The following is a 21,765-nucleotide window of genomic DNA, read 5'->3' on the forward strand; positions in this document are numbered from 1 at the left end:
ATGGTGAAACCCCGTTTCTACTAAAAATACAAAAAAATTAGCCGGGCATGGTGGTGGGCACCTGTAGTCCCAGGTACTCGGGAGGCTGAGGCAGGAGAACGGAGTGAAGCAGGGAGGTGGAGCTTGCAGTGAGCTGAGATCGCGACACTGCACTCCAGCCTGAGTGACAGAGCGAGACTCCGTCTCAAAACAAACAAACAAACAAAACAAAACAAAACATAAAAAGAAAGAGTGCCTACAATTTTATTGGCCAGAAAAACAAAATTGTTTTTGTGGTCTTAGATTTTAAAGCCAGCAGATAAGGTACTATATTTCTTTGAAAAAGTTTTTTAGAAATTAGAAAATCAGATACTTGATTTATAGCAAACTGCTTAATGCAGCCTGTTATAGAGGAGGAGAAGAATTATTCTGAACATTTACATTTAAAAAGCATCTGCATATTCTTGTCACTATATAACAGTGTGTTAATAACTAATAATAGTTATACTGGTTAAATGCAAGGAAGAAATAGAACAACTTTTAACAGTATCTTTGGAACCTCGCTAAATTCCTAGAACTTACAATAGGGCCCAGATATGTTGCTGAAGCATTAGGGAGCTAAATAGCTTCTCTTTATTTCCTACAACCTTCAAGCATTAAAATATACCAGGACACAGCTGATAGAATAATAACCCAAATATGGATTTTTTGTTAATTCCATCTAAGAGAGAAAAATTGCCTGGACATTTTCTGAAATAACATTGACTCCAATTGATTTTTAAAACAAGGCAAAGAGAAGCATTGCTTAGTTCTCTATGCATATCAGTCACAGTTTTACAAGAGAGATTTGACAGGATTATAAGTTTTAAAGGCCTTACGCATATGTTTTTGCCACAAGTAGTATGTTACAAATTTCTGTAATTCAAACTATATTAGTTTTGGCAGTTCCAATTCTGTAAGCCAATAGTTGGACTTCCGTGTTTCACAAGAAAATTCATTTCTTTTCCATTCTCTTTAGTATATTTCAAGTGTGGAAAAACTCTAATATCATTCAAGGTGAACAACTGAACTAGGAATGAAAGATTTAAAACCTAGTTCTGGCTCTTCTACTAATCAGCTTTGTGAATTTTAATTATTTTCTTAACATCCTTGGGCTTCAGTTTTCTAAACTATAAAAAGAAAGGATTAAACTTGGACTCTTTACCAATTCTAAAATAATGATTATATGATCTAGACATGAGACTCTCAAAATCCTGCCCAGAATATGCCCGTGAACTTTTAAGGTAGTATGAAAAAACTTCTGACCTATTACAAATCTTATGTACTTTACTCTGAGAACAAGATCTCAGGTCATGATTTAAGATATTGATTTTATTTCTATACAATTATATAATTTGGGTATTTGATTATTCAACCTGAAAGCAACAAATTGGAGCAGTAAGGAATGCAGGAAGCATGCAAACTTAGAGATGAGATATTTTAAATATAAGAGAGCACTGGACAGAAATGAAATTCTGTTTTCTAAGTTTATATAATTAATGGTCACAAAGATCACTACTGTTAATATAAGAATAATTTACATTCAGAATATTCTAATTAAAAAGCAGAAACATCTGTGGCATTTTATAAGTATTTATATTTTAAATTTCTAAGGTAAGAAACTGGGAACATAAACATATGTTTTGGAACCTATAAAATTAACATAGAGAGTTATTTTTTCCAGGCTACTCTTAATAAATGATATATAATCTGTGTCCGAAATCTTAATTTTAAGAGGCAGAAATTCTTACTTTTTCAATTGCAATGAAATGTGGAATTCCACTTTTTTTTTTTGAGATGGAGTCTCGCTCTGTCGCCAGGCTGGAGTGCAGTGGTGCGATCTTGGCTCACTGCAACCTCCACCTCCCAGGTTCAAGCAATTCTCCTGCCTCAGCCTCCCAAATAGCTGGGACTAGTAGAGACGAGGTTTCACCATGTTGGCTAGGATGGTCTCAATCTCTTGACCTCATGATCCACCCGCCTCGGCCTCCCAAAGTGCTGGGATTATAGGTGTGAGCCACTGTGCTGGGCCCAGAATTTCACATTAAGGAGATCCTTTGAAGTTCTTTATGTAATAAAGAGTAGAGTGTTTTAGCAATGATCATGGCTCTTTCTAACTTTCTGTGGTTGAAGCCTTGTCTTATCATCAGCCTTTGAAGGACTAATTTGATTTCTCCTAAGGTAATGAGCACGTAGATATACAGTCAGATACACAGCATGGTCCAGAAAGGTTATAGGAAATTAACCAGTTTGTAATTAGGAAACATTTTCTTTCTTTAGAATATCAGTGAGGGATCCAGCAGGAAACAGATGGCACACACAAATCAGAGTAATTCCAGAGGGCTTCATGAAGGGCTATTCACAGAGATGTGAGCTGGGAGGAGGAACCACAAGAGACAGCTACCCTGGAGTGGTAACAGCAGAGGCTGTCATGACCACTAGGACTTAAAGAGCAAGTGGGGACAGTTACCTGGATTCAGAAAGAAAGTGGTCAGAAGAAAGGCCTGCTTTGAGAAAAACTGTACCCTCACATGAAGGGCACAGACAGCTGAGGTTTTCTTGCAGGGGAAGAGAGCAATGGACAGAAATATATTTCCCAAGGTCATTCTTCCACCCTAATATTTCTTGCCAACAGGCAGAGACTCTTGCCTCAGGACAGAAAGTCTGAACCAAACCGACCAGCCTTTTGAGGCACCAAACAGGGTAGAGAACAGCAGACACTGAACCTAAAGACACACCTAGGAGATATCCAGCATCTTCAGCTTCTGAGGTTTTATAAGATGCAGACTGGTGAGGGAACAGAGGGAACAAAGTGCCTAATGGAAAGGGAAGAGAGCCCTCTTCCCTTGGGAAGAAGCCCAAGGAGCCCTCTTCCTTGGGAGAAGTCTGACTCTACCAAGGAAAAGAATATGAATCTGAGTTGAAAATAAAAAGATGAGTGAGGCTTCCCAGGCAGAAACAGGGACAATGGACATTTCAGGCAGAGGTATCAGTCAATAAGAAAGCTTGCGGGCCTGGAAACCTATTGCTTTGAGTCAGGTGAAATTGATGCAGAGAAGTCATATGAGAGAGTGGCAGAAATGAGTAGGGAAAGTTAGAACTAACTGCCAGTTCATAAAGAATAGGTAGAGTCAGAAATTGGAAGGGATGGGAAGGATAGGCAGTGGAATAGGGTGCTCAGGAGGGTGATACCCAGAGTGAAGTGGAGAGAAATGAAGATGCCAAAATCCTCAATGAATGTGTGAAAAATAATTGGGATACTGTCTCCAGGTAGGAGATGAGATCCAGGCCAGATGGCATTATGAGTATACACATCATACATTATAAAAAGAAGCAATAGTATCAGGCCGGGCGCAGTGGCTCACGCCTGTAATCCCAGCACTTTGGGAGGCCGAGGCAGGCGGATCATGAGGTCAGGAGATCAAGACCATCCTGGCTAACACAGTGAAACCCTGTCTCTATTAAAAATACAAAAAATTAGCCGAGCGTGGTGGCGGGCTCCTGTAGTCCCAGCTACTCAGGAGGCTGAGGCAGGAGAATGGCATGAACCTGGGAGGCAGAGGTGGCAGTGAGCCGAGATCGCGCCACTGCACTCCAGCCTGGGTGACAGACCGAGACTTCGTCTCAAAAAAAAAAAAAAAAAAAAAAAGCAGTAGTATCTACTCACTGAATCACAGCACACATAACTAAAAAGAATTAAAGGAACTCTTAAAACTTTCTGACTTTAATAGAAAAATATAACACTTAAAATTATCCCTTATGATACGACTACTATGATATAATTTCTAGCATCAAGGTCTTTATTCCTATTTAATATGATAGCTATCTAAACAATAACCAAAAACCTACCATAAAATATATCCTATGGCATATATGGAACATTTACAAATATCCAACTGTGCTAATCACTTATGTTATTTAGTCCTAACAACAAACTATGGTTAGCCTTCTCATAATTCCCATTTTACAGATACTATAATTAACACTTAGAGAGATTTAGTAACTTGGTCAAGCCATACACAGATAAGTGACACAGCAGGAATATAAAGCAATGTGGGTTTGTTACAGAGACTTCAGTGCTTCATTAAGCACTTAGAGGCTACATTGCCTCTAACTACAGACACACAGAAAGAAATAGTCTCAAGGATATAGTGGGGAAGCTAGATGGGGGTTATAATCTTTACCAGTACAACCATGTAGGAATTTAAATGGGAAATTATGTAGATGCGATGAATTTAGGCAAAAAATCGTCCTTTTGCTTTTTCAAACAACCCCAAATATTATGACTAAAATACGGTTGGGAGCTATTCCTTAAGTGGCTGATTGATACTCATTTTCGAATGACACCCTTCCAATGAGTCTAAATATCATACTGTGCTTACCCAGCAATTCTAAATTTATCTAAAAAGTATGGCATCAATGCTGAATTAACATTTAAAACTGGTGGCACAAATTTAAGTTTCAGATTTGCATTAACTTTGACTTTTTTGTTTTGTAAAACAGAAGCCTGTAATCAATGTTACAGGAAGCTGCTGTTTAAACTGCTAATAAAAGGCTAATATAATAATTGTTGTGGGCTATTTTATAGCCGCTTACCTACAATCTTTCCCATGAAAGTAAAAGTAGTCAAAACACACTGATCAGATAACAAAACCTTGTTCTCTAAATGTGCATAGATGTGATGTAACATGAAAATACCATAATAAATTATGATGATTTATTTAATATTATTCATGAGACAAAGCTCCTTTAAGTAGGCTGGCTGAGTTAGGCAGATGTTAAGGCCAAGAAAAATCATACTTAGGGAACTGAACTCTCATGGTCTTATGATAGTATATGAAGGACTCTACTATTTTTAAACTGAAGTTAAATTTAATTTTAAATTAACACAGATGCTTTCCATCAATTCTAGCAAAGTAAAAGACCTTACATACAGGTTCATGGAATTTACTTTCATCATTTGAGTTAATCTATCATCAGTTATTGGTGGCCCATAAGCAGATGTGTAATCTGTGACACACCAAGGACAGGTTTATTGCAGAGATGAAACAGAAAACTAGGAATGTTCACAGAGGAGCAGATGTGGGTTCATTGTCCCGACCTGCAGGCCGATAGCAACAGTACTGTCTGTTACACCCCAGGAGACCTGGTAAGACAGACAGCCCCTGACCAGAAAGGTTTGCTCCCTACTGCCCCACTTTCCATCATACTCTTTTCCTTAAAATAAAACTGGAATTTTGCCACTCTTTAAAATGTTATTAGCTGACACATATTTCATAGTTAATGAACTTTAGAAGATAATTCATTGATAGCTAAATGCAAAAAATACATAGTATTATTCTGATCCTATGATTGATCCAGGATGATTGGGGGTAGAATTAAAAAGACATCTCTAGATTAAAAATAATTTTAAATATTAAAACATTTTAGTAATGTGTAATAAACTGTTATTTCAAACTGAAGCTCAGCGGGTGCATCCAATACTCTGAATTGCTGATACAATGAATACAACAGTTCCTTTGTACTTGTCCTGTCAAGGTCTACTCTTCAAATAATACCTGGCAGATGCTTAGTTAGAATACAATAGATTCATTTTATACCTGTAACCAGGTCAATGTGGTATACACAAGCAACTTCCTTACTTGCAAGAATTTTAAAGTGTGTAGAACACAGTTGGTGCAAAAAAAAAATTTTTTCATTGAATAGGTAAGTAAATAAATAAATATGCAAATGAAGGTAGTTCTGTTAAAAAAAAGGAAACCTTTTCCTTGTCTACCTATATTTTCAAGGGCTTCTTCAGTATGCATAGGAAAACTACATTTAAATTTTCAAAATACATTAGTCTTGGTCAGGTGTGGTGGCTCACGCCTGTAATCCCAACACTTTGGGAGGCCGAGGCAGGCAGATCACTTGAGGTCAGGAGTTCAAGACCAGCCTGGCCAACATGGTGAAACCCCATCTCCACTAAAAATACAAAAATTAGCTGGGCATGGTGGCACATGCTGTAATACCAGCTAATCAGGAGGCTGAGGCAGGAGAATTGCTAGAACCTGGGGAGGTGGAGGCTGCAGTGAGCCGAGACCACACCACCGCACTCCAGCCTGAGGGATAGAGCGAGATTCTGTCTCAAAAAAAAAAAAAATTAGTCTTTATAGTGATTGACTTTCTAACAAAATTCAACATAATGTTATGCATAACAGCTTAAACATAAAATGTATATAAAGCCACATGCTGCAAATCATTCTTTTTCTATAGTCATTCATCCAGTTTCTACCATATATTCATTCTATCCAGTTGCCAATAGGTAACTCCTACTACTAAATTCCCGTGTGTCTTTACATAGACTTTTTTGTATATATAACTGAATATGAATATATATTTCCCCTTTACATTTCAGAAATAGCAGCATAAGGTACACACTGTTTTTTAATACGATTATTCCCTATGCTGGAGATGTTTCTATGCTAGTATTAGAGGTGGTTGGCTTGCCAGATTTGTGATATATAGTAGGGTGATTGCTAAAGTGAAAACTAAATTTTTGCACAGAATGAAGATGCACCTTTATTGTTTCTTTTGTCAGTATCAAATTTCAAAACAATTGCTACTTCCTGAAAAATATTAATCCTTCATATATAATTTATTAATGAAATCATAAATACAAAATATGTGCCTCTTGTTTCAACTTGATAACATTTTTGTTAATAAATTTAAAATGTTCCTGCTTGATTTCATGTATATATGGCTGCCATACCCTGAATATTAAAAAGAATTTGTCTACAAAAAGTAGCTAACATTAACAAAGTACACCTAAGCATATCCTTGTTTACTTGTAATCAATAGGGTACAACATCACATTGTTTTTTCCTCTGGTAGTGGTAGATCTGTATTTATACATCTCTACACTTAATCTCATATGAAAATTTGCTATGTTATTTATTCAAAAAGCATTTATTCATTAACCACTAAGCACTTATATTATGTAAGGGATGCAAGAGATATACAAGATGATTTCTGCTTTCCAGAAGCTCAGAGTCTAGTGGCAGACATAAGACAAATACCTGCAGAATGTTTAAATAAGTGCAGCAGACAATGCTTCCATTAGCATATATTAGCTTCTTTCCATTCTCATTGCTACAAGCCTCAATAGGCTTTGTCTATCTCATCTAGTCTGTGGTGTTAGATTCCTACCTGAGCACTACATTTCACAATCTCCCACTCTTATCCATTGTACACGTGGGTTGCCATATGAGATAATGGCTTCAGTGATTTCACTCTTCTAATAAAAAACAAAATAAATAGAAACTCCTATGACATTAAATGTCCTCTGGATTATAGATTAAGTGTAACATTCTGGTTTGGGTTCCCTTTAGTCTCTTCATTTCATATTCACACTTTACTTTTCTGCCCCCTGAAAACATGCTACAGTCTCGATTTATTTCCTTTTCCTCGTGCTGTTTTTTTCTTCGAGAATCATCCAACTCTTTTCTTCAGAATTCTGTCATCATGGAAAGGCAATCTGAAATATTTTCATATGGGATATAGTCTGTATCAAAAAGTGTGTGTGTAGACAAGACCACATTTGTGGAGGCTATCAGGAAACGATTATATAATTTACACTGAGGCATATACTTTATTTCTTTGTTATTTGTCTCCTTTGTTAAAGTCCTTGAGTAAAACTTGTATTTTACTAGTCTTTCTTTCAATTTTAGAACTAAACTTTGTTCATAGAAAGTTCTCAGTAAATATTTACGTAATAAAATTAAAGTTATTTGAATCAAATGCTGTAGAACAGAAAATTTTAGAGAATGAACTGTTCTAGGAAGATTTTTTTGGATAAGACCTTGCACAGGCCTTTGGACCTGTGGAAAAAAATATGACAGAGACTCTGTAATGAAAATTTGTAGGAATGAGACACTTAAGACCCTTAAAAACAACAATCACAAAAGCCGCTGGTCTGATTTTCATAGAATCTTATTTTCAACAATTATGAGATATAATTATATAATTAGCATGAAGAAGGAAAAAGAGACATGGCATTTACAACAATATGACAATAAAGCAAGTCTTAATGATTCTGAGAAGAATCATTAAAAATTAAAGATACACCAGCTAGTGCTTTTCAAACTGATAGCAAAATGGTATTTTTTTCCCCAGTAAATTTTGGTCTAAATTACATTGGAGATTTGCAATTATATAAAGGTACTCTTTAAAAACCTCATAAATGATTATTTCAAATAAAAACTTTAGTTATGAGTTCTCACAATTATAAAGTTATAAGAATTATAAGAATATTTATATTTGTCATCATTGTCTCTTAATCTGATAGTCTTTTTTTTTTGAGACAGAGTCTCACTCTGTTGCCCAGGCTGGTGTGCACTGGCACCATCTTGGTTCACTGTAGCCTCCACCTCCCAGTTCAAATGATTCTCCTGCCTCAGCCTCCCAAATAGCTGGGACTACAGCTGCTTGCCACCATGCCCAGCTAATTTTTTATTTTTAGTAGAGACAGGGCTTCACTTGCCATGTTACCCAGGCTGGTCTCAAAATCCTGACCTCAGGTGATCCACCCACCTCGGCCTCCCAGAGTGCTGGGATTACAGGCATGAGCCACTGTGCCCGGCCGATAGTCTTTTAATCCAGTATTTATTTTGTTACATAAACTCTTTTATATCTGTGTCTGCATAGTTCGATTTGCCTTTGTAGGTTTCCACAGGACTTAAACAAGTGAGAGCATATACTACATTTCTTTTTATTTCCTCTTATTCTCCATTTTTCTAGAAGACTCAATAATTTCTGCATGAAATTCTTAAAAATCAATGACGTGTGAATAGAAAAAGAAAGTTTCTTAATGAAATTTCCACCTACATCTTTTTTTTTCATTTTTACTAATAAGAAGATGTAACATTGCTTAATTATTTTTCAAAGGCTGAACAGAAATTTTAATTAAATACTACCCTAACCATAATATTTGGCCACATAGTCTAGAAATTTAGGTTTCATTACTATGTTCCCAAACAAAAACCCAGAAGCAATATTCTGAACAACGTGTGGTTCAATGTTCTAGTTAAAGGAGAATGCCCTTTTATTAGAATAATCTAAAAATACATTTTATTTTCTGCCTACTTCTTTTCATATTCAGAATTCTGAAATGAGAATGTCTGCAGATGTGGCAGGTGGAATAAAGGTAGCCCCAAAGATAGGTATGTCCTAATTCCTGGAATCTGTGACTAATGTTACTTAAATGGCAAAAGGGGCTTTGTGGATGTGATTAAGATTATGGATTTTGAGATGGGGAGATTTTGCTAGATTACCCACTGGGGCCCAATATAAGGCAATGAATGCCTGTGGCCTCTAGAATCAGGAAAATGCAAGAAAATGGGTCTCCCCAAGAGCCTCCAGAAAAGAATGCAGCCCTGTCAACCACATTCATTTTATTTAAGTTAGTAAGATCCATGTCAGATTTTTATTTTTATTTTTATTTTTATTTTTATTTTTTTTTGAGATGGAGTCTCTCTCTGTTGCCCAGGCTGGAGTGCAGTGGCTGTGATCTTGGCTCACTGCAACCTCCGCCTCCCGGGTTCAAGCAATTCTCCTGCTTCAGCTTCCCAAGTAGCTGGGATTACAGGCATGTGACACCATGTCTGGCTAATTTTTTGTATTTTTAGTAGAGACAGGGTGTCACCGTGCTGGCCAGGCTGGTCTTGAACTCTTGACCTCGTGATCCACCCACCTTGGCCTCCCAAAGTGCTGGGAATTACAGGCGTGAGCCACCACACCTGGCCCCATGTCAGGTTTCTAACCAAACTGTAAAATGTTTGTGTAAGACTAAATTTATGGTAATTTCTAACCAAACTGTATTTCTAACCAAACTGTAAAAGATTTCTAACCTAATTGTAAAATGTTTGTGTAAGCTAAATTTGTGGTAATTTTTATAGCAGAAATAAAAACTAATATACAAGGCATATGGGAGAGTTGCAAATAAATTTCAGTAATTTATTAATATTTACCAAACAATGAATAAATATTATTAGCAATGAGAAACTAAAGTTTCCACAAGGAACTCCTACTTTTTTCTAAGTAGAACCAGTTTGGAAAACGTATGAATGTTAAAAAAAAAATAATAATCACTGTCAATCTCCTAGTTGATTATACTAATTTTTAGATTTTATTGGCAGATTATTTACCTCTGAGCCTGAATGCATGTGCAGAACATACTTTACTTTTTTATAGAAATGTGTTTGTTGCAACCCTAGTACTTACAGCATGCCAAACATATATAGGTAAATATTTGTTGAATAAATAAAAAGTAATAATAAGACTGAGGAATCAAGAGAAATTATCTAACAATTAATTGCCATCTGCATTTGTAGAATTCTAGAAGGTGTTATTTTTAAAAACAATAAAAATTAGTATTCATCACGGTTTCCCTGTGGGAATATAGGTAATAAAATGAACACAAATGTGAAATCAAAAGAGCCCCACTGTGCATTTGAAATGTGGTCCCCTTTCAAAATTCCTTCTTTGTTCCCTAAAAGATATTGCAATAGAGATTATGACACAAAAATCCAATAACCAAAAATGTTATAATGCTGGAATACAATATTGAACTGACAGTATAAATTTTTAAATTAATTTATCCACATAATTTACAATGACAATATAATTATCCCACATACTGATTGTAATTAGTAAAACATTCATAACTGGAAAAACATAAAAGGAGCTATTTTGAATTAAAAAATGCTTATATTTTAAATAATCCCTTGTCTCTGTTCAAAACTTCAACATTTTAAACTTGTAAGTTGTGATACAACTCAAACAAAAGACGGTAAATATGTAAAAACAACCTGATGGTAAAAAATTAAATGTCCCCATTTAAAAACTAATAAACTAAAGAAAACAATCTAACTTAAGAGATCACTTCTCTAATTCCACTTCTATAATTCTATACCGGACAAATAATCTTGAAAAAAAAAACAGATTTACAAAAAAAGAACAAAATTTTTTCATATAACAAAATTTATCCCTAACTTAAGTGTCTAACAGTAAGAAAATGGTTAAGTAAATGGATCATGTATTTCAACATCATGCACTAAAACAAATATAAAACGAAAGAAAGTTGGCTTGAAAAAATTAAACAGTATGATCTTAATATTTTAAAATATGCATAGCAAAAAGTTGGAAAACAATATGCCAAAATATTAAATATAATTGGTAGCATTGTAGATTATTTTAATTTTATGCTATGTGTTTTTACTGTTTTTTAAATTTTCAATACTAAAGCTGGTATTATTTTATAATCAGAAAAAGTATTTTGTAATGAAAAAGAAAAGTTTTAATGTAAACAATGATTACTTCTTGATCACTGATCATTTCATATATTGTAATTGTGTATATTCCCTGAAAGCTTCTGAAGTAATGGGTTGTGTCAGATCAAACCAAGGACTTTTCCAAATAGCATCAAAGTACATTTTAGGTTTGATCTGATGAATTATCTTAAATAACGAAATCATTATTCTTAAAGAGTGAAATAATTTCTAAAATAATGAAATCAACAAAATTACCTTAAATAATAAAAGTCAATACTAACTATGAGGAAACTGGGTGCTGCAGATAGGATATTTATATTACAGATGAATATTTTAAAGGAGAAATAGCCTACCAGTTCTGCTAATTTATAAGAGCTATTTTTTTATTTACAGAATCACTAGGGTTACCAATATATTCAGCATTAGGTGCCTGAATTATTATTAGTAGAAATGAAATCCTACCTTTGCAGGATCTTAGACATAAATTCCATAACTCTGTTAAGACTTATTCCAATAATTTGGGTAATAATTAGTCACATATCATTGTAAGTCAAATAAAAAACAATATATTGGTGGAATTACTACTTACTGTGGTAGCACAATGAATATCTTTCCATACTGTGGCTTCCCTGGAGAGATCAGAGACTTCAAACAAATTATCAAGAATCACTTCCCCAATCATGTCATGTCTAGAAAATCTGTCAAAATCATACACACTGAAATGTAGTTTTCGGTTGCTTAGTTGATCATATGCTACAGGAAATTGAAAAGTTTCATCAAATAGAGGATTTAAAGTCTTTCTGTGCACGCGGGTCTGAAATTTCTTTTTCCTATCTGGAAGAAGATACATCTTCACATAAGGGTCAGAAGTTCCTGTGAAGTCTTTAGCAGGGAGATCTAAAGCTTTGATAATTTTAACAACTAGAAGTTCATTTTCATAATCGTACTGGAGGGTAAAGTTAAGTTTCCCACAGATTTTGACATCTTCTTTTTGGTTGCCCTCAGAGTCAACTGATTTCTGTTTGTAGAGTTCTGGCTTTATCCTCCCAATGCTGGTTGTTGTTTCTCCTCTTTGTAAAACAGGTTCTGTGCCCATGCTAAAATCAACACTGGAAACCTGCATTTGCCTCGGCAGGTGTCTTCGGAAGGAATTGTGGCTGAACACACACACATATACACAAAATCATTGAGGGAGATCATTTCGATGAGAATGTTATACAGTGGCATATAAACTCTCCCCCACCCCCAGAATAGTGAAAAGATATCTATATCTACATACATAGACACACACATATAATCAAAGAGGTACTTTTGAAAAAATAAATGAAGAAGTACAATATTCAAAGAGAAGTCTCCTAAAATTCCAGAACACCTGAAACACTTAAATGTTCTTTTTTTTTTGTTCGTTTTGTTTTGTTTTTGTTTTTTGAGACAGGGTCTTGTTCTGTCACCCCAGCTGGAGTACAGTAGTGCTATTATAGCTCATTGTAGCTTAAAACTCCTGAGCTCAAGCCATCCTCTGGCCTCCGCCTCCTGAGTAGCTGGGACTACAGGTGTGTGCCACCACACCTGCCCAGTTAATTTTTAAATTTTTTGTAGAGACAGAGTCTTGCTATGTTGCCCAGGCTGGTCTTGAACTTCTGGGCTCACGCAATCCTCTCACCTCAGTCTCCCAAAGTGCTGGGATAACACAAGTGAGCCACAACACGTGGCTGGCCAATGTTAATTTTCATATGCTTTTGGAATTTTGTACTCTCAATCATAAGCACATAATTAAAAACAATTCTAAAGAAACATGATTAGCAAAAAAATTCAATATTTCACAGAAAATTGTGAATGTTATCAATCATCTGGGTCTATCTAGATGTAAGTATTATACAGACAAAAACATTCAGATGGCTGGTTTCTTTTCATCTGGATATTTGGGTCTCATGAATTTCACATTTTAGTGACTACAGTATTAAAATTAAAAACACATTATAAGTCCACATTTTCTTATAATGAGTTGTTTCTAATTCTTAATCTAACTAAATGAATATTTACTTTTAAAAATAATATATAGTTGTGACAGCCAAAAATGAGTACATTTTCTTTTTTTCAATATGCTGTGGTCTTCAGAAACTCTAAGGATAAAAACAAATGTAGAATTTTAGAATTTGAGCCCAACAAAACAAGTTTTTAAAAATTCAGACTAAATTTCCTACAGTCACTATTACTACTCATCTAGTCAACATTTCCAGAATATTAAATATATAAGCTTACTAATGTCTTCTACATGTGACTTGCATTAAAGATCTGCTTCTTTTCTACTTCCTCCATGCTTTCTGGCATGAACTGTGCCAACCTACACATCTCCTCAAAGCTTAGTCCCAGGTCTTTTGCTATATTTCTTGTCAGTCTGTCCATCAGACTAATCATCAGTTCTTGGACTATAATTACTGTCTTGAATCTGATGGTTTCTCAGATAAATCCCAGCTACATAAACTTCTAGTCCTATATCTCTAAGTTTCTAAGGAAGATTTCTAAACAGATGTCTTCATTTTGCCCCAAATGCAAGCAAACTCATCATTTTCTCCCTTTTGTTTGCAAATCCGTTCTTTATCCCACAATCTCTGACAATAGCACTAACATTTTTTATCAGTCACTCATGCTTCCAGGCATGAAGTATGCTTTGAATCACTCTCCCTTTACCCACAGGATTTACTCAGTTTTCTAAATCCTGTTGCTTTTCCTTTGAAACATCTCATATAGTTGTTCATTCCACTCCTTTTCCATTGCTATGGAGTCCAGATCCTTATCTCCATATATTTTGCTTTCTCTAGTCACCTCCAGCTGGCTTTTTTTTTTCCTTCCAGCTCTGTCTTATACTTAATACCCAGTCAGTACACCCTCAGAACACTCATTTCAAAATACTTTATTCACTTCTGTTGTCTACTGCAGCAGGTCTACACCTGTTACAGCACTAAGTAATATGGATGACATTGCATGATTAATATTTGATTCACTGATGCACACATGAAGCTCGATTTCTTTTTTTTTGAAGTGGGTTCTCACTCTGTCACCCAGGCTGGAGTGCAGTAACACCATCTTGGCTCACTGCAACCTCGACCTCCCTGGTTCAGGCGATTCTCCTGTCTCAGCCTCCCAAGTAGCTGAGATTAGAGGCTCCCACCACTGCACCTGGCTAATTTTTGTATTTTTGGTAGAGATGGGGTTTCACCATGTTGGCCAGGCTGGTCTCGAACTCCTGACCTTAAGTGATCTGCCCACCTCCACCTCCCAAAGTGCTGGGATTACAGGTGTGAGAGGATTGATATCTTTTCTTTCTTTCTTTTTTTTTTTTTTTTTGAGACGGAGTCTCACTCTGTTGCCCAGGCTGGAGTGCAATGGCGTGATCTCGGCTCACTGCAAGCTCCACCTCCCGGGTTCATGCCGTTCTCCTGCCTCAGCCTTCTGAGTAGCTGCGACTACAGGCGTCTGCTACCACGCCCGGCTAATTTTTTGGTATTTTTAGTAGAGACGGGGTTTCACCACATTAGCCAGGATGGTCTCGATCTCCTGACCTCAAAGAAGAGTTTACAAATTAGTGACCATCCAGAAGTGAGATGCCTGGGCACAATACCATTTGAGAAGTAGTGACAGGAGCTGAGGATGTTGAACCTAGAAAGGAGAAGCAGTTGAAGAATAGGGTAAAGATGGATTAAGGCTAGCTGTCTTCTAATGCCCGAAGGACCGTCATGACAGCATTTAGGAATTTATGGAAAGTACAGGAAGATAAGCTTTAGCTTAATATAAAGGAACGTTTAAAATAACCTAGAGCTGTCCAACACAGTGAAGTAGTGAACTTCCTCAAGCTGGAAATGTAGAACAAAGGTTAGATGCTGAAGCAAAATATTTCTGCCTCAAGTAAGATTTTGGCTTCAAGTCTAGCATCTCACTTGAGGCAAGAAACATTAAGTGTTTTCTAACCTTAAGTTTATTCTGTGATTCTCTGTCATTCTATAGTCCTTCAATAATTTTACGGGCCTAAATGTTTATAATGCAGCATCAATATTATGGGCATTAATAAAATAGAATTTGTTAAAATCAGAATTATAATCTAAGGTGTTGCCAAGTTCATTCTCTTACATTTAATTTGCTTATTTACTTTAACTGGACTGAACTGTTGAGCAGTAATTCAAAAAACACCATAAGAAGTGCTTAGGGCTATATTGAAACTAATTCAACCTCTATGGTCCCCTTTCATATAGATAAGGAAGACAAACCGAAATGAGCTGTGAGAGTATCAGTAGCTCTGCTTGTTCCTACTGTACTATTCACAGACTTCTCAAACATTTGTTTAAAGGACCTATGGTTCAGTACATATATTGCAAATTAAAGATTCAGACTAGTAAAGTGGTGGAAGGGTGTCACAGGTGAAAGTAAACTGCAGTGTTTTTGAAAGATCTTGTCCTCCACATTCTGCTCAGCTTCACCCCCAGAATGAGAAGCTTTTAGTATGCTGTCACAGAGAATTATATGGATAAAAGGAGAAAGCCTATGGAAAAATGATATTCCAATATCAGATTAGTGCTAAAGTATGCCGAGAATTAGAATATGAAAAAAATAATGTCCAATACAATTTGGAAGAAAATAAAAAAGAATAATAAAAGATGGCAAAAAATACAGAAATATACACTACAACATTTTCACAATAAAAAGTTAGGATGCCTTTGCTCTTCAGATGTTGCCAGTAAAAGCTAACATAGGAGTACTTATGATGTTGCAGGTATGGATGTAAATTCTTTATCAATTCAACTGAGCCTCATGTAACCCAATCAGGTACTTACTATTATGTTCCCAAATGAGGACACTGAGGCACAGAGAAGTGAGTAATGCATTCAAAGTCTTGCTGGTAAGCAGGTGCTAAAATTAAAATTTCACTGAGGCAGTCTGGGTCTAGCGGCCACACCCTTAACCACCATGCTATACATACTGTCATATTAATGGTTATCCTATTTGATTAAATTACTTCAAAAATCAATTATTCTACTAAATAACCATATAAAATATTAAAGTATCATTTTATGTGCTTTTATATGTTTTCCACTTAAATATTATATATAACATAATTATGTAATCCACTAAGATCTAAAGTTTATTTGGTTAAGATAGCTTGATACGTTTTTAGAGGTGCTTTTAACTTATTTGACTTGTTACCAAAAATTGGAAGGGAGCACAAATGTTTAATTTGTAAATGAAATTATGATCAGACCATTGTGTACAAAATTCTTATCGAGTTTATAGTTATGATACATTTTATTGGAAATGACATATTTTGAAAATAGCAACAAAGTAAAATTTGTAAGGTGATTTGTGGTATATCATATATTAAAAATGACTATTTTAAAATTTGACTATAATTGAAAAACCGTTACTATATAGAGAAACATACTAGAACTACTTTATCTCAGGTGAGAGAATTAGCCCCTAATTGAAACTACACTGACTTTATGACTTAATATTTTAGTTTCTGTATCTAAGTGAGTATACCATGTAAAAAAGTCTTTGCTAACTTAAGTCTTGAAGTGATTTGTTTCTTCAGATATATGCCACTTGAATGCATTAGGCATGACATGAAATGTATTTTGACCTTGAATCTACCCCAGATATGAAAGATCAGGAGCTTAAATTAGGGTTAGCAAAGGTCAGAGAGAATTTATGAAAATAAAAAGAGTATAAAAAGGAATCTAAGTGGTATATATTACCATGAAATATTAAAAGGGTCTAGTATAATCTAGTTTGCATATTCAATATTCTTAAGATATTTAGGATATTTTATTGAATAGAAAATCTAACATTCTTGCTAAAATCACTGTCAGTTATGCAACAAGCTTTTGATTTTTGGGAGCAAAACCCCTAAGAAGTTAATTCTTAATTTTTTTATAGATTTATTCCATCATTTCACACTCCCTTGTGCTTTTCAATATTATAAAACTTCAATTTTCTATCCTCTGTGCCAAAATTAGTAATTTCTTCTTTTTGACTCTGATTATATTTTTGTAGCTGTAAAGTCCCTTATAAGAATAAAATAGTAACATTTTTGTTCTAGTAAGTCAGTGTCCTAATTATAGGGTAAATAGCACATATTCTAAGTCACAGTTTAGCTAGTCAGTTAAGATGAGCTTTAATTATTACAGTGTTAAACTATTGCCATGACAACACAGATCTTCTTTTTCTTCTGGCTTTTTTTTTTTTTTTCTCTTTTAGAATGACAGTGATTAGTGGCTATGTAGTCTCACACAAATATCCAACCAATCACAGTGCAAGTCATTTGACTGTTACTAACCCCATTCTTATCCTTCAAACCTAGTATTAGGTTGGTGCAAAAGTAATTGTATTTTTTGCTGTTGAAAGTAACGGCAAAACCCGCAATTACTTTTGCACCAACCTGCAGCTGAGGGTCCTGACTGTTAGAAGGAAAACCAACAAACAGAAAGGACATCCACACCAAAACCCGATCTGTACGCCACCATCATCAAAGACCAAAGGTAGATAAAACCACAAAGATGGGGAAAAAACAGAGCAGAAAAGCTGAAAATTCTAAAAATCAGAGCACCTCTCCCCCTCCAAAGGAACGCAGCTCCTCGTCAGCAACAGAACAAAGCTGGATGGAGAAAGATTTGGATGAGTTGAGAGAAGAAGGCTTCGGACGATCAAACTTCTCCAAGCTAAAGGAGGAAGTTCGAACCCATCGCAAAGAAACTAAAAACCTTGTAAAAAGATTAGACGAATGGCTAACTAGAATAACCAGTGTAGAGAAGTCCTTAAATGACCTGATGAAGCTGAAAACCATGGCACGAGAACTACGTGACGAATGCACAAGCTTCAGTAGTCAATTTGATCAAGTGGAAGAAAGGGTATCAGGGAATGAAGATTAAATTAATGAAATGAAGCGAGAAGAGAAGTTTAGAGAAAAAAGAGTAAAAAGAAATGAACAAAGCCTCCAAGAAATATGGGACTATGTGAAAAGACTAACTCTACGTCTGAGTGGTTTACCTGAAAGTGACAGGGAGAATGGAACCAAGTTGGAAAACACTCTGCTGGATATTATCCAGGAGAACTTCCCCAATCTAGCAAGGCAGGCCAACATTCAAATTCAGGAAATACAGAGAACGCCACATAGATACTCCTTGAGAAGAGCAACTCCAAGACACGTAATTGTCAGATTCACCAAAGTTGAAATGAAGGAAAAAATGTTAAGGGCAGCCAGAGAGAAAGGTTGGGTTACCCACAAAGGGAAGCCCATCAGACTAACAGCGGATATCTCGGCAGAAACTCTACAAGCCAGAAGAGAGTGGGGGCCAGTCTTCAACATTCTTAAAGAAAAGAATTTTCAACTCAGAATTTCATATCCAGCCAAACTAAGCTTCATAAGTGAAGGAGAGATAAAATACTTTACAGACAAGCAAATGCTGAGAGATTTTGTCACCACCAGGCCTGCCCTAAAAGAGCTCCTGAAGGAAGCACTAAACATGGAAAGGAACAACTGGTACCAGCCACTGCAAAAACATGCCAAATTGTAAAGACCTTCAAGGCTAGGAAGAAACTGCATCAACTAATGAGCAAAATAACCAGCTAACATCATAATGACAGGATCAAATTCACACGTAACAATATTAACCTTAAATGTAAATGGGCTAAATGCTCCAATTAAAAGACACACACTGGCAAATTGGATAGAGTCAAGACCCGTCAGTGTGCTGTATTCAGGAGACCCATCTCACGTGCAGAGACACAGATAGGCTCAAAATAAAGGAATGGAGGAAGATCTACCAAGCAAATGGAAAACAAAAAAAGGCAGGGGTTGCAATCCTGGTCTCTGATAAAACAGACTTCAAACCAACAAAGATCAAAAGAGACAAAGAAGGCCATTACATAATGGTAAAGGGATCAATTCAACAAGAAGAGCTAACTATCCTAAATATGTATGCACCCAACACAGGAGCACCCAGATTCATAAAGCAAGTCCTTAGAGACATACAAAGAGACTTAGACTCCCACACAATAATAATGGGAGACTTTAACACCCCACTGTCAACATTAGACAGATCAACGAGACAGAAAGTTAACAAGGATATCCAGGAATTGAACTCAGCTCTGCACCAAGCAGACCTAATAGACATCTACAGAACTCTCCACCCCAAATCAACAGAATATACATTCTTCTCAGCACCACATTGCACTTATTCCAAAATTGACCACATAGTTGGAAGTAAAGCACTCCTCAGCAAATGTAAAAGAACAGAAATCATAACAAACTGTCTCTCAGACCACAGTGCAATCAAACTAGAACTCAGGATTAAGAAACTCACTCAAAACCACTCAACTACATGGAAACTGAACAACCTGCTCCTGAATGACTACTGGGTGCATAACGAAATGAATGCAGAAATAAAGATGTTCTTTGAAACCAGCGAGAACAAAGACACACATACCAGAATCTCTGGGACACATTTAAAGCAGTGTGTTGACGGAAATTTATAGCACTAAATGCCCACAAGAGAAAGCAGGGAAGATCTAAAATTGACACCCTAACATCACCATCTTATTCTTCAAACCTAGCACTGTCCAAGCACTCTACCAGAGAAAGAAAAACTTTCCCCATCTAACCTGGAACACTGAGGGTAGCTAGATATAGTCAACATTAGTTGATGGCACTGGAATATAATGTATTAATATGGTCACTTTCAAATATTTACTACAAATAGATCCTTTCCTTCCAATAAAATCTGAGGCCAGAAGTTGACTATGTAAAGATGGAGCTGCTCTGGTTGACATGTGGTTAGAGTCCTGGAAACTCACTGGAATACGAGCAAATTCTTCCCGCCTATCAGAAGAAAGTGTTTAAAGACTTTTACAAAGAGATGAGGTGGAAAAAGTGTTGGACTAGAGTCTGACTACAGTTTGGTTCCAGCTTCCCTATGTAGTGAGGGCAAATTTAGGCACATCACTTAACTTGTTTGAGCTTTATTTTTCTCATTTATAAAATGGTTCTTTTACAGTTTTTGAGAAGATTAAATGATATATTGTATATGACTTTCCCAACTATCACTTTTCATATTAATATTAGTTATTACTATTATAATTCAGGACACAAGGAGCCGAAGTGCAAATGCCATAGTGGTTTTGACAAGCTCAAATCTAGGCTTCCTGGGGATGCAGAGACAGCTCAAAGTCATTTCTATGTGAGCATGTCGTGGACTACCTCCCTGGTCTAAAGAGACCCCGTGACTTCACATCTCAGCATCTAATGGGAAACCTATATCCTCTTGCTCTAATTTGCGATGTCTTTACTATTAAATTAACCTTCCTTAGATATTGCTTAAGAAATCACAGAAGTAAAAATATCTTTAGCACCTATTTATTTAATAAATAATTAAATGTTTAAAAGAAATTTATCTCTATTTTAATATTAAAATCTGCATCAGAAACTCTCATCATATATTCAGTTAGATTGCCATTTCATAAAGAGGCTTGAATAGCAAGACTAAATCAAGTTTCTGGTAAACAAAGTTTTTATTCTGTTTCCTATTTTCTCCCGTTCAATTTGAAACAAAGACAAGAGTGATTCATCACACAAATATCTGAGCATATACCATGCAAAAAACTGTAGGGAGAGTAAACTGTATAAAATGCCACAGTGGATTTTTAAAAATAATCCATTGACCTCTATATTCTTAATCCCTTTTTGGAATGTTTCTCACCTTATTACCTGGTAGAAATCTGGCTCTTCCCCAAGGACATCATTTCGTATGTGTTCCTCTCACGTGGTGGCTGTTATTTCCCTTATCCCACCAGCTCGCCAGTGAAGTAACTGTTTCCTCTTGACCCCAATTACCACTTCACACCATTCTCCTTTATTTGTTGTTGTTGAGACAGAGTCTCACTCTGTCATCCAGGCTGGAGTGCAGTGGTGTGATCTCAGCTTACAGCAACCTCCTCCTCCCTGGTTCCAGCAATTCCCCTGCCTCAGCCTCCCAAGTAGCTGGGATTACTGGAGTGTGCCACCACGCCCCGCTAATTTTTTCGTATTTTTAGTAGAGACAGGGTTTCACTTTGTTGGCTAAACTGGCCTCCAACTCCTGACCTTAGGCAATCCGCCCGCCTCAGCCTCCCAAAGTGCTGGGATTACAAGTGTGAGCCACCACGCCTGGCCCACACCATTCTCTTTTAAGCTACCACACCCATCTCTGAAGCTCAAGTCAAGAAATCACACTTCCATTACCACTTACTGTTAGTGATCTATTGATACCAAAAACCATTTCTATAAAGTCTTCATTATCTTAGTCTTCTGGTTCATGAACATTCTCTTTTACAATGTTTCTGCTCTAATTCCGACAATCTAAGTGTTTCTTCCAACCCTTTGGCCTCTAGGTTCAATGAAACCCTCTCTTCC

General features: G+C 36.1%; 1 protein-coding gene across 1 annotated transcript in view; it reads right to left on the bottom strand.

Annotated features, from left to right (window-relative positions):
- The window catches only part of SYT10 (synaptotagmin 10), a 68,880-nt gene that overhangs the window by 23,833 nt on the left and 23,282 nt on the right, over window positions 1–21,765 (bottom strand). The window contains exon 3 of the mRNA XM_054444165.2: window positions 11,917–12,484. Within this exon, the coding sequence (XP_054300140.1) occupies window positions 11,917–12,484 (568 nt within the window). The remainder of the gene's footprint in view (window positions 1–11,916; window positions 12,485–21,765) is intronic.

Source organism: Pongo pygmaeus, chromosome 10 (assembly GCF_028885625.2).
Source record: "Pongo pygmaeus isolate AG05252 chromosome 10, NHGRI_mPonPyg2-v2.0_pri, whole genome shotgun sequence".
Lineage (NCBI taxonomy): Eukaryota > Metazoa > Chordata > Mammalia > Primates > Hominidae > Pongo > Pongo pygmaeus.